The sequence below is a fragment of the Scyliorhinus canicula genome, chromosome 13 (genome assembly GCF_902713615.1).
Source record: "Scyliorhinus canicula chromosome 13, sScyCan1.1, whole genome shotgun sequence".
Taxonomy (NCBI): domain Eukaryota; kingdom Metazoa; phylum Chordata; class Chondrichthyes; order Carcharhiniformes; family Scyliorhinidae; genus Scyliorhinus; species Scyliorhinus canicula.
The window spans coordinates 141,180,887-141,195,362 of record NC_052158.1 but is presented as its reverse complement, the minus strand read 5'-3'; the positions used below and the strand labels follow the sequence as shown (position 1 = coordinate 141,195,362).

Genomic DNA, 14,476 nt, shown 5'->3' with positions numbered 1-14,476 from the left:
GTCCCTTCGCTCATTGAAAACCTTGACCAACAACAGCCCTAATACCCCCGAGAATTTCTTGTAGAATTCCACAGGATAACCGTCCGGCCCTGGGGCCTTATCCGACTGCATTGCCATTGTCATGATATACACCAGTCTATCATGGTGCAGACACATACTGATGGACATACACTGGGACCAGTCAACATGCACAAACACCGCAGCCAATCACCAGTTAGAATACACACATTGTAAAGGCAGAGGGCATCACTTTTCCTGCTCATTCTGGATGCTGTCTCTCAGAAGCACAAGAGCTCATCAAGTTTAGTACAGACTCACACCACGTGCTGAGAGATTCAACTGGTTCGGACAGGCACAGGTCTCTAGTTAAACTAGCATCGTTTAAACCCACAGTTCTCGTATGCCGATTAGTTTGTAATTAATTAATAAAATAGAGTTGAACCATCTTCAGTGTTGGTGGCATATGTTAACTTCGCAAGTCTACATTGTCCAACACTTCAGCCATCAAGCCCTCAGCTATTTCTTCGGTCCTTATTGGGGCCCCCAGCCCATCCGCCAGCTCCCTGCCCACCCTTGGGAAGGTCAGTCCTCATCCCCTCGGGCCCTGTGGGGGGTTCAGAGCGATAGTCTGCTGTGAGAGTCCCTGAAGGCCCTGTTTAGCCCAGCCAAGTCCACATTAAGCAGTGAGATCGGCCTATAAGAGCCACATAGATCCGGGTTCTTGTCCCACTTCAATATTAACAAAATAGAGGCCTGTGACATAGTCGGGGGCAGCACCACACTCTATCCCTCGCCTAACCAGGTTCCCGTCCCCATCGACCACCGTTTCTATTTCCCTGGCCGCCTCCCTCTTCCTAAGCTGCTGTGTCATCATTCTGCTGGCCTTCTCCCCATGTTCCTTGTTAGGGCTGAAAATATTCACACAAAGGCCTGAGTATGAATAAAAAAAGCAATTTAATATGTCAGAATTCTGGGAGACAAGGTCTGGGGACTCTGCAGCCCCTGACAGCACCTTATCCCACTTGAGCTAATGCTCACACGGGTTAATATACAGATTTAAGGGGCGGAATTAGTTGTTTTCTCATTTACATACAATCAATCAATTATATTCGTGTCACACGTATTGCATGCAGTCATGATGTACCATCAATTCGACTCAAGACACATTTAGGATCCGAACTGTGGCTTTAATCAGCTAGTTGTTAGCCCGGTGGTCGACTACAGAGAATGGCCGAGCGCCGGAAACTCTGGGTACTTATACCCCGCCTCAGAGGCGGGGCCTACTTGCCTCTCAACCAATTGGAGAGCAGTCACATGACTAGTCCCAACCAATCGGACGAGAGGCACATGACCAGCCAGAGCCAATGGGAAGCCAGTGCTCTGCACCAATGGCAGTGCTCATATCCATACCACCACATTCACCCCTTGTGGAGAAAGAAGGCGGGGGGGGGTGTAAGTGGGAGAGAGAGAGAGGGGGGGTGGTCCGAGGACTGGTGGTATCAGCAGCGAAAATCGATAAGAGTGGGCTACCCACTGGCTCGTGGCAAAACAATACTACCACTACTAACAACAGAATAACACAAAAAAAGTCCCATGGCCGCATTAGATGGAGACGATCAGCCTGTCGGGTGCACGTGGTGTTCTGGAGGACCGTCGCAGTGGAGCCGGTGACGTCGGGCCGATGGTCATCCTTGCCTCCGGGAGCGTCGGTCGTAGATGTGTCTCTGTACCCCGGGCCGGTGGTGGAGATGCTGTAATCGGGGGAGACGGGGCATGTGCGCTGGGTCGTGGGGGCGCGGGGGGAGCTTGGGGGAATTGGAGTTGGGGGTGAGGTGTTGATGTAGGGGGAGAAGGCCGCACGCCGGCGGGTGCCAGGTCCCGAAGCGAGAACGTATCTTGCCGACCGTCGGGATACTCCACGTACGCATACTGCGGGTTGACGTGGAGTAACTGGACTCGCTCAACCAACGGGTCGGACTTGTGCACCCGCACATGCTTCCGGAACAAGATGGGCCCGGGTGTCACCAGCCAGGTCGGGAGAGGGGATCCTGAGGACGACTTCCTGGGGAAAACAAGAAGACGTTCATGAGGTGCTTGATTAGTGGTAGTACAGAGGAGAGACCGGATTGAATGCAGGGCGTCGGGTATGACCTCTTGCCAACGGGGAACAGGGAGATCTCGGGACCGTAGGGCCAGCAGGATGGTCTTCCAAATGGTGCCATTCTCTCGCTCGACCTGACCGTTACCCCGGGGGTTATAACTGGTCGTCCTGCTAGAGGCTATGCCCCTGCTGAGCAGGAATTGACGCAGTTCGTCGCTCATAAAGGAGGACCCCCGGTCGCGGTGGATGTACGCGAAGTAACTGAACAAGGAGAAGATGGATAGGAGAGCCTTTATGACGGTTGTCGTGGTCATGTCGGGACAGGGAATGGCGAATGGGAAGCGGGAGTATTTGTCGATAACACTCAAGAAATAAGTGTTACGGTTGGTGGAGGGGAGGGAAGCCTTGAAGTCTATACTGAGACGTTCAAAGGGGCGGGATGCCTTGATCAGATGCGCTCGTTCGGGGAGGTAGAAGTGCAGTTTGCACTCGGTGCAGACGTGGCAGTCTCTGGTGACGGTCCTGACTTCCTCAATGGAGTAGGGCAGGTTGCGGGTCTTAATAAAATGGTAGAAACGGGTGACCCCTGGATGGCAGAGGTCCGGGTGGAGGGAGCGGAGGCGGTCAATCTGCGCGCTGGCGCATGTACCGCGGGATAGGGCATCGGAAGGCTCGTTGAACTTCCCAGGACGATACAAGATATCGTAGTTGTACGTGGACAACTCGATCCGCCACCGCAAGATCTTGTCGTTCTTGATCTTGCCCCTCTGTGCATTATCGAACATGTGTTCGGGATGGGGGCCTATCACTCCGTTACGCACTACATAGCCACGGTTGGCTAGACGGTCGGTGCTAAACACGCACTTATCCTTATTGTATGTTAAATTAAGGCGTTTTGCGGTTCAGAGGAATTTTTGGAGGTTGATGTCGTGGTCCTGCTGGTCGTGGCCGCAGATGGTGACGTTATCGAGATACGGGAAGGTGGCCCGTAAAGCGTGCTTGTCGACCATTCAGTCCATCTCCCGTTGGAAGACGGAGACTCCATTTGTGACACCGAATGGAACCCTGAGGAAGTGGTAGAGGCGCCCATCTGCCTCAAACGCAGTGTACTTTCGGTCATTCGCGCAGATGGGGAGCTGGTGGTAGGCGGACTTAAGGTCCACCGTGGAGAAGACTTTGTACTTCGCGATCCTGTTAACCAGGTCGGAAATACGGGGGAGAGGATACGCATCCAGCTGCGTAAACTTTTCACAAAAGTTTGTGAAAACCCTCCCTTGGACCGTGAGGTCCGCTATGCAGCACCCGGTGATTTGGACGGAGTGCGAACCTGAGGCCAATTCAATTTTATGTTTAACTGAGTGGATGGAGAGCGCGCAGCGTCTTACCGTGTCAGGGTGGACAAAACTTTCCGTGCTCCAGGAGTCCGGCAGGCACCTCGTTTTGTGTCCGTTGAGCTGAACCATTGTCGTAGTCTTGGCGGGCGTGCGTGGTCGCGACTGGTCGAGTCTGATGGAAGCCAGTCGTGGTGAGAGTTCCAGATCATCCTCAGTGGCAGAGTAATCGCTTGCAGGGCCTTCCGTGTTGGCCCAAGATGGCGGCGCCCAGGACCCGCACGTGGAGTCGGGGTCCCAAGATGGCGGTGCCCAGGACTCGCATGTGGAGCCGGGGCGCCCAAGATGGCGGCGCCCGTGGGAGCCTCGTGGCGGCTGGAGGCAGTGTCAGCGGCGTCTGCGGGCCGATCGGGGCAGCTGGGAGAGCGGATCGGGAGGACCTAGGGGGGCCCGGGGGGGGATCCGCGGTCGCTGCGCGGAAGAGCAGCGACCGACTTGGTCTGTCAGACCACCGCGTAGTGGCCCTTCTTCTCGCAGCTCTTACACAGAGCGGAGCGGGCCGGGCAGCGCGGGTGGGGTTGCTTTGAGAGGCCACAGAAATAGCAACGGGGCCCCGCTAGTTTGTCGGATCGACCCGTGGCGCAGGCTTGGGGGTGTCGGGGTCCACAGAGGATGGGGGTGGCGCGTGCCGTGAAGTCAGGGGTTGCTGCTCGGCCGGAGGCATATGCGCGGGCGTTCAGGTCAGCAACCTCCAAGGAGGTTGCAAGAGTCCGTGCCTCAGCTCGGCTGAGGGTGTTCTTCTCCAGCAATCGTTGGCGGATAGAAGGAGACTGCATGCCAGCAACGTAAACGTCTCTGATTAGAAGTTCCATGTGCTCAGTTGCCGAAACCTGGATGCATGCGCACATTCTCCCTAGAGCTGTGAGGGCCTGGTAAAACTCGTCGAGGGACTCACCAGGGAACTGTTGTCTTCGTTGACCGGCCGGAGAAAGTGTCCTTTGAGAATCTCCATGGCCGCATCATAATCGCCTTCGTCCTAGATCATTGCGTAGACCGATGTGCCCACGCATGAGTGGAGGATGTGGAGTTTCTGCTCCTTGGCTGGCTTGCCGGCTGCAGTAGTCAGATAGCTATTAAAACACACCTGCCAGTGTTTAAAGATCACATATGCATTTGCAGAATGCGGGCTGGTACGGAGGCAGTCAGTTCCCTGGTGAGTCCTTCCTCCCCTCCAGCTTACCGCTCACCATGACATAACGCCACCCCCCCCCACCTCCCCGGTCCGAGACTATACTGCCCGTCTGGAATTGCACCCGCTTATTGATTTAAATCGCCACCCCTCTAGTCTTGGTGTCCAGCCCCGAGTGAAAGACTTGACTGACCCAACCCTTCCTTAGCCTAACTTGATCCGCTACTTTCAGGTGTGTATCCTGCAACATCACCATGTCCGCCTTCGGAGCCCTCAGATGTGCGAACACACGTGCCCTCTTGACCGGCCCCATTCAACCTTCTAACCTTCCAGGTGATCAGCCTGGTTGGGGGTGGGGGGGGGGGCACTGCATCCCCTACCTCCCACCCCCCCCCCGCCGATCAACCATCCCCTTTCCAGGGCCATCCCCAGCCCATGCGCCGTGCCCCCATCGGCCCGCCTCTTGGCAGCCCCCACCCCCGACCTCCTTTCTGTCCCAAAACCTAAGTCCCTCCATCGTCAGCAGAGTAACTATCCCCCCCCCCCCCCCCCCCGCACCCCAGCAACACCACTTTGTAACCTAACTCCTACCATATATTGAACATATACACCCACAGTCCAAAGATGTGCAGGTTAGGTGGATTGGCCATGATAAATTGCCCTTAGTGTCCAAAATTGCCCTTAGTGTTGGGTGGGGTTACTGGGTTATTGGGATAGGGTGGAGGTGTTGAACTTGGGTAGGGTGCTCTTTCCAAGAGCCGGTGCAGACTCGATGGGCCAAATGGCCTCCTTCTGCACTGTAAATTCTATGATCTATGATCTATGACCCCTCACCACTGTGCTTCCGGAGACTAGCTCACCCAGCTAGCCTGGTGACCCTCGCCTCCGCCGCCAAGAAGTCTCCACCTATTGTTCCCTTACCCCCGCTCATCGAAACTATTTCCCTCCTCAAACCGAGACCAAACAATCTCCCAATTACCATAGGAGACAACCCAAAATGAAAAACCCCCAAAGAACCCCCCCAATAGTGCAAATCAAAGTAATAAAAAAGTAAAAAGCCCCCACCAGCCATCCCCACCAAAACACCGAAAACCCAGAGAAACCGAATAACTTTTACTTCCCCATCTTCACCCAAACTTCGAAGCAGAAGCAAAACGACAATCAAAACGTATAAACATCACTCGGAAAAGTTACAACTTAAACCAAAAAGTTCTCAGTTCTGCGCCAGCCCCTTCTTCTTTGCAAAGTCCATCGTGTCTTCGGGCGACTCGAAATAATGGTTCTGGTCCTCGTGCGTAACCCACAGACACGCCGGGTAGAGCAGCCCAAATTTCACCTTCTTCTTAAACAGGATCTCCTTAACTTGCTTGAAGCCTGCCCTCCTTCTGGCCACCTCCACGCTCAGGTCCTGATAGACACACAATATGCTATTGTCCCATTTGCAGCTCCTAAGGTTAGTGATGATTGAAAAGACATCTACTTTTATTACTTCTTAGTCCATGTAAGATTACAAATTAATGTGTGTCTGGCCTTGGCTGATCAATGTGCCATTGATTTCCCCCTACCATCTGAACCCCGATGTTCTTTCCTATCCATTGTGTCCATTTTATAGCCTGTCCAATTTTCTTTTCCACTGTGATCAATTGGTGGCTTACTGGCGGGACACGTACCTCTAGGTCATGAAAGTTGAGAGTTCAGGTCCCACTCCGGGCCGGAGAATTGGAGCCCTGACGCCGGTGCCTGCCCAACCGCGCATGCGCGGGACCCAAGGCGGCGTGTCTTTTACGCTGCGCCGGGTCTCCGACGCCGTGCCAAGGCCCCGCCCCCGCAAATCGCGCCACTCCCTTGCCAGCCCCACATTGGCTCCAGAATGGGGTCTGGGAACAGGTACCAACGCCGGAGTAAAACACTCCGGTTTTTGCTCCAGCGTCAGCATTTAGACTCCCGTTGGGAGATTCCCGCCCAAGATCTATGCTGACTGTGCAATACAGCACCGAGGAAAATATTGTACTCTTTGGAGCTGGTGCTGTCTTTCGGTTGAAATGCTAAATTTAGGTTCCAGTCGATTGTAAAAGATCCCTTTAGCACTATCTCAAAGAAGAGGAGAGTAGTTCACCCAGTGTTTGTTCCCAAGCAACTTCACTGGAAAAATGCTGATCATCTGGCCATTATTGAATGCTGTTTGTGGGACCTTGCTGAATACAGATTATCTGCCACATTTCCTAGATAGCGTCAGTGTCCAAAGAAAACTGTCTGGAATACTTGCCCAAAATGTATCACTTTTTAAAAATTCTTTCAGAAGACATGGGCCTCATTGGTAAGGCCTTGTACTGGCAAGGCCATGATAGAATGCAGTCAACTCTACACTGCTGTAGATTTGGAGTCACATTTAGACCAGATTTCTTTCCCTGAAGGGAGATTTATGAATTGTACTTTTATGGCAATCAATGATAGTTTCATGGCCACCATTACAGAGAGTAGATTTATATTCTGGATTTATTAATTTGGTTTAAATTCCATCGGCTATCATGTTTGAATTTGAACTCACCTTCCTCAGGTCATTTCCTGGTCACGGGCCTGGTGAGATTAGCAGTATGCCAACATTGCACATGCTGCAATGTGATAAAAGGAGCTGGATTCTCCAGTCTCCCAGGCCCTCGTGTCATTCGCTGGGGGTGGGATTCTGTCCTCCCGCCTCTTGTCAATGGGATTTCCCATTGAAGCTACCCCAGGCCGCAGACAGAGGTGGTGGTGGTGGTGGGGGGGGAGGGGGGGGGGGGGAGTGCTGCTGCCAACAGTTAAACAGAATCCCAACACCTGGAGAATTCCGGACAAGTTATACATCTGCCTTACATTTTGACCCATAATGAAGTAAACAAAAAGGCTTACTTACATAGCTTTCTCACATTGAGATTCGCAAGTAGGAATTTCTTAGCCAATAGCCTAGAGTGATCCTACTCCAGTACTAGTGTGAGGAATGCTTATTGTGTAACAATTAACAACAGACTAAATGGGAATTGTTTCATAGAATCCCAACGGTGCAGAAGGTGGCCATTTGGCCCATCGAGTCAACACCAAACCTCCGAAAGAGCACCCCACCTAGGCCCACTCCCCTGTCCTATCCCTGTGACCCCATCTAACCTTTGGACACTAAGGGGCAATTTAGAATGGTCAATCCACCGAAACTGCTCATCTTTGGACTGAGGGAGGAAACCGGAGCACCTGGAGAAAACCCACACAGACACAGGGAGGACGTGCAAACTCCACACAGTAACCGAAGGGTGGGATTGAACTCACGTCCCTGGCACGATGAGGCAGCAATGCTAACCACTGTACCAACGTGCAAAATTGTGACAAATGGAGATCCCTCATGATTTTGAATACCTCTATCAAGTCTCCTCTTAGCCTTTCTTTGTTAAAGGAAAATAATTCTTACTTCTCCAATCTACCGTCGTGAAGTCCATTATCCTTGGGAGCCATTCTCGTGAAATATTTCCGCACAGTTTTGAGCTTGAAGCTGCTTACTTACCCACGATACAATAAATCCAGTACTGATATGCAACTATGCAACTGTTTGCACAACTTTGTTTTATTTTCTTTGCTCTAATCTATTTCATTCACAGTTGGAAGTGCAAGCCCCGCCTGGTGAGCCCATAGGATACATTGTCCAAAAATGGCACCCGTGCTTGCTGAAATTTGTTATTCAAGATGAAAACAAAGCTGCTGTTTTGAAGATCCGTGGTCCATGCTGTCTGTCCAGCTGCGGCCATTCAATTAACTTTAAGGTATGCCCTTTACAAGATGCCAGGGGTGTGTTATTTACATTGGTCCAACTTGTACAAAGAAAGAAAAGCTGGGGATCTGAAATAAAAACATAACATTTTGGAGATTGTTAGCAGGTCAGGCTGCATCTGCACAAATTGAGCTTCTGTACAAATTGAGTTTCAAATCCAGTGCAACACTTGTTCGGAATAACAATTAAATCATTGGATCAGAGGACTGGAAAGTGGTTAATGTAACACCAGTATTTAAGAAGGGAGGGAGGCAGAAGATGGGAAATTATAGGCTGGTTAGTCTGACTTTGGTCATTGGTAAGATTGTAGAGTCTGTTATTAAAGGTGAGATTGCGGAGTACTTGGAAGTGCATGGTAAAATAGGACTGAGTCAGCACAGCTTTGTCAAAGGGAGGTCATGTCTGACAAATCTGTTAGAGTTCTTTGAGGAGGTAACAAAGAAGTTAGACAAAGGAGAACCAGTGGACATGATTTTTTTTCGATTTCCAGATGGCTTTTGATAAGGTGCCAAATAGGAGATTGTTAAATAAGTTCAGAGCCCATAGTGTTAAGGGTAAGATCCTGGCATGGATAGAGGATTCGCTGACTGGCAGAAGGCAGAGAGTGGGGATGAAGGAGTCTTTTTTAGGATGGTAGCCGGTGACAAGTGGTGTGCCTGAGGGGTCTGTCCTGGGACCACAACTTTTCACAATATATATTAATGATCTGGAAGAAAGGACTGAAGGCACTGTTGCTAAGTTTGCAGCTGATACAAAGATCTGTAGAGGGACCGGTAGTATTGAGGAAGCAAAGGAGCTGCAGAAGGATTTGGACAAGCTAGAAGACTGGGCAATGATTTGGCAGATGAAATACAATGTGGAAAAGTGTGAGGTTATGCACTTTGGAAAGAGGAATTTAGGCATAGACTATTTTCTAAATGGGGAAATGCTTAGGAAATCAGAAGCACAAAGGGACTTGGGAGTCCTTGGCCGGGATTCTCTGGTATCTAGTGGGGCGGGCCGTAACGGCACCAAAGAGTGGCATGAACCACTCTGGCGTCGGGCCACCTGGAAGGTGCAGAATCCTCCGCACCTTCGGGGGCTAGGCCGGCGCTGGAGTGGTTGACGCCGCGTCGACCGGCGCTGAACAGCCTCCATCGGCCGGCGCGAGTTGACACATGCGCAGGAGCGCCAGCGTGTTTCCAGAACCGCTGCCGTGATTCCTGCACATGCGCAAAGGGGGGTTCTTCTCCGCACCAGCCATGGCAGAGCTTTACACAGGCCTGCGCGGAGGGTATGAGTGCCCCCACGACACAGGCCTGCCCGCAGATCGGTGGGCCCCGATCGTGGGCCAGGCCACCGTGGGGCCCCACCCCCCGGGGCCTGATCCCCCCCCGCCCCCACAAGGACTCCGCAGGCCGCCCTCAGAGCCAGATCCCACGACTATGGGCCTGATCTAATCCACGCCGGCGGGACTGGCCGAAAATGGGCGGGCGCTCGACCCATCGGGGACCGGAGAATCGCCGGGGCGGGGGGGCACTGACAACGGCCCCCGAAAGCACGGCGCGATCCCCGCCCCCGGCAAAAAAATGGCGTCGGAATATTCGGCAGCTGGCTTGGAGCGGCAGGGCGGGTTTCACGCCGCCCCAGCGATTTTCCAACCTGGGGTGTCAGAGAATTCCTCCCCTTGTTCACGATTCTCTTAAGATTAACATGCAGGTTCAGTCGGCAGTTAGGAATGCAAATGCAATGTTAGCATTCATGTCAAGAGGGAGAGAATACAAAACCAGGGATGTACTTCTGAGGCTGTATAAGCCTCTGGTCAGACCCCATTTGGAGTATTGTGAGCAGTTTTGGGCCCCATATCTAAGGAAAGATGTGCTGGCCTTGGAAAAGGTCCAGAGGAGGTCTAGGGGAATGAACAGCTTGTCGTACGAGGAATGGTTGAGGACTCTGAGTCTGTACTCGTTGGAGTTTAGATAGATAGGGGAGATCTTATTGAAACTTACAGGATACAGCGAGGCATGGATAGGGTGGACATGGACATGGAGATGATGTTTCAACTTGTAGGAAAAACTGGAAGCAGAGGACACAATCACAGACTAAAGGGACGATCCTTACAGATGAAGAGGAATTTCTTCAGCCAGAGGGTGGTGAATCTGTGGAACTTCTTTGTGACCAAATCACTGAATGTCTTTAAAACAGAGGTAGATAGGTTCTTGATTAATAAGGGGATCAGCGGGCAGCACGGTGGTGCAGAAGGTTAGCCCTGCTGCCTCACGGTGCCGAGGTCCCAGGTTCGATCCCGGCTCAAGGCTTCTAGTACAACAATTCTCTTTAAAAGTTCACCATTGGTATCATTCCTCATTCCTCCTGATAATAGAGGAGCCTCCTCTGGATGGATGGGTGAAATGGACATTCTGCATTTAGTTATGAGGGCGGGATTCTCCGAACCACTGCCAGGCCGGAGAATCACCAAAGGGACGGTGTGAATCCTGCCAAATTCTCTGGCGCCAGGGTTTTAGCGGGGGCGGGAATCTCGCCCCGCGGTCGGCGGCCGCTGGTAGTGGCCCCTGGGCGATTCTCCTGCCCGCGATGGGCAGAGCGACTGCACGTTTTAGGCCGATCTCACCGGCATAAATGAGACCAGGTACTTACTGGCGTGACCTGGATCTGCAGGCGGCCTCCGGAGTCCTCGGGGGGCGTGGGGGGAGGGGACCTGGCCCCGGGGGGTGCCCCCAAGGTGGCCTGGCCCACGGTCGGGGCCCACCGATCCATGGGCGGGCCTGTGCCGTGGGGCCACTCTTTCCATCCGCACCGGCTGTGGACCTCTGCCATGGCCGAAGCGAAGATGACCCCCCCTACGCATGCGTTGGGATGATGCCAGCACACGCTGGCGCTCCCACGCATGCGCCAACTCATGCCGGCTGGCAGAGGCCCTTTGGCGCCAGTTGGCATGGCTCCAAGCCCCTTCCGCGCCGGTTGGCATGGTGCCAACCCCACCGCCACCTGCCTAGCCGACCTGAAGGTGCTGAGGATTCCGCACCTTCTGGGCGGCCCGATCCCGGAGTGGTTCACTCCACTCCTCGGTGCCGGGACTGGGCTAAATCGCTGGCTTTTAAAGCAGACCAAGCTGGCCAGCAGACCAGTTTGATTCCCGTACCAGCCTCCCCGGACAGGCGCCGGAAGTGGCGACTGGGGGCTTTTCACAGTAACTTCATTGAAGCCTACTCGTGACAATAAGCGATGTTCATTTTCATTTCATTTCATCAAGGAGCATCATAAATAGGATAACACAAGCCTCGCTAACCTTGGGCAGATATCCTCACTGCCTGCTAAAGAGAGCAGGTCTAAATTACAGTCATCCAGCTCCTGGTGGTTCACTGCCCACCTGCCCAGTTTTTGCTAAGCAGATAGGGCTAATATCACTCCAATCTGTTTTTGTCAGGAAATAAGCATTTGCCAAAACATTATGTAGACTATGTCATAGATCCTTGTATGTCATATATATAATATATGTATATACCATGTTTCTAAATACAAGTTCAAGGACCGCAAAGAAAAATGGGAGCACTCTCTCTCTACTGCACCACCTTGATTGCATGTTCAATTTCTGGGGCTGGTTTAGCACAGTGGGCTAAACAGCTAGCTTGTAATGCAGAACAAGACAGGAGCGCGGGTTCAATTCCTGTACCGGCCTCCCTGAACAGGTGCCGGAATGTGGCGACTAGGGGCTTTTCACAGTAACTTCATTGAAGCCTACTTGTGACAATAAGCGATTATTATTATTAAGTCTCTAGAATAGCCATTGACACGACAAGTCCGAATGCAGGCACATGTGTTACCAACCGAGAACAGGCTGGTAATTGTGGACATGTTGAGGGAGAGTGCTTTTTTGTGGGTAGTAACTTGAAGATACCAGAGGAATGATGTGGAGATGCCGGCGTTGGACTGGGGTGAGCACAGTAAGAAGTCTTACAACACCAGGTTAAAGTCCAACATGTTTCTTTCAAACACTAGCTTTCGGAGCACTGCTCCTTCCTCAGGTGAATGAAGAGATAACATACCGCTTCATTCACCTGAGGAAGGAGCAGTGCTCCGAAAGCTAGTGTTTGAGACAAACATGTTGGACTTTAACCTGGTGATGTCAGACTCCTTACTGTACCAGAGGAATAGATGGAAGTGTTGATTCCTGGGAGTCACCATACACCAATGTTTATAAAATAGATGCATGTGAGGAAGGCAATTAGGCATCTCTTAGCTCATCCATCCAGAAATACACTACCCTCGTCCCACCGCAAATAATTCTGGATTATTCAATAATTCCACCTTAATTGGGTTGATTCTATGAGTCAATCATGTGAATGAAAACTGCCTGATGTCAGACTTAAATTTTCTTTTGAGAAGTTTAAACCTCTAAATTCTTGCTGTACTATCAATTATGCAATTACAATGGGATGGGAAGATCCAAGAATGGAACGGTGGCTGAAAAAACATAACTTTTATTTATGGTACGATTTTACTAAAAGGGAACATAGTCCCATAGTGAGCATGTTTAGCCACGTGTTTCCCAGTGCTCACAGTGCTGAGAAATACAAGGCAATAAAACTCCACTTGTGTTTGATAGGGGATTTCAGTGGATGCCAGACTGGCGGTGCCTGGGTGCCCGGGTGGCACTAGTAGTGCCAAGGTGCCACCCTGCCCAAATGCACCTGGGAGTCTCCGATCTCCTGGGAGACCCCCCACAAGTATTGTTCCATCTGGCCCCCATTTCTGGAAACCTGTACTGAACAGCGCTCGCCTGTGCTCTCGAAGGGGAATGATCCCTTGCCACGCACATTAAAGTTAAACTAGCTGCCTCGCTTTAATATGCAGATTTGGTAAAAAAGTGATATCGCAAGGCATTACGAGCCGGGTAGATACTGGAAGGCTGACCTCCTGGCTTCTATTGGCCAAGCTGCGCTGAAGTGAGCTGCTTTCGAGCACAGCATAGCCATAAAATCATGCCCTTTTTTTTTTCTAAAACATGGAGGAATTAGTTTTAACAACAATTTAAAAAATTGTTAAACATGAAAAAATTAGATTATGAGACAATACACCTTTATTCCCACCTTGGTTTAACAATTACACGTATGTTTTAGGATTAACATTACAAAGTACTTCTTTGGCTACAATGGTCTAATTAACACAAAGGTCCTTTTTAAGCTCACAAAATAACTGTGGTCAAATATATGCATTCCGCTCTGAACCCGAATTAGTGTCTGGAGGTTTCTCCTCAGAATCCTCCCAGAAGATAATTGTATGAGAGTTTCAAACTCCACTCCAAAAAACATACTTTAAATTCTTCTCTCATAATTTCATAATAATATCTTCCCTTCGTGATTTGCATTCCGAAATCCAGTCCATGTTTTACAAATGACTCTTTTAAACAACCCTCCACTGCTCTTTTAACATCATATCCAGTCCAGAATTTCACACCACTGCCTTTGAGCTTTCTTTTGCCTTTTCTGCTTTTAGACAAACTCCAGATCCAGTCACCGATTTCCATAGTTATTTCTACTCATGTTCCACAGGCTGTAATAAAATCTCAAAATAAACCTGAAAATCACTTCAAATATCCTTCTGGCATCTCAGCCTTCTCAGCAGCTCAGTCTGTCTTTACTGAACAGTGCTCTGGTTCTAGTATCTTTGACCTCAAACTTCTTGGAAACTTCTCTTCCTTTTTATTCATTTTATTAAATAGCTGCTCTTCGGATCGCTGCACGTGTTTTCTTAACCATTACTCCATGGTTTGGCTTTTCTTCCAATAAAGCTGTGAAAGATGTTCCCTCTCTAGCCTTCTAAACCAATTGTTTCTAGCAGAGTTGTGCGAACTTCCGTCTCTCTCACCATCTGAATCCAACTGCCTCACAGATTCAGCTAAATCTTAAAATCGTCTCTATCTTACAAGGCTATAATTGCTAAGAAAAACTCGCAAGCTTGTGCTTTTTATCTATTAGTCATACCATAACTCTCTAAACACAATAGAAACCCAGGTTCGATTCCCGGCTGGGTCACTGTCTGTGCGGAGTCTGCACGTCCTC

At 50.7% G+C, this 14,476-nt stretch overlaps 1 protein-coding gene across 6 annotated transcripts in view; it reads left to right on the top strand.

Annotated features, from left to right (window-relative positions):
- LOC119976176 (phospholipid scramblase 2-like) overlaps positions 1–14,476 on the top strand; it is a 70,288-nt gene that overhangs the window by 25,252 nt on the left and 30,560 nt on the right. For 5 of the 6 annotated variants that reach the window (XM_038816457.1, XM_038816453.1, XM_038816455.1 and 2 more), the window contains exon 5: positions 8,245–8,406. The exons of the other annotated variant lie outside the window; for it this stretch is intronic. In XM_038816457.1, the coding sequence (XP_038672385.1) occupies positions 8,245–8,406 (162 nt within the window). The remainder of the gene's footprint in view (positions 1–8,244; positions 8,407–14,476) is intronic. 6 annotated transcript variants of the gene reach the window in all.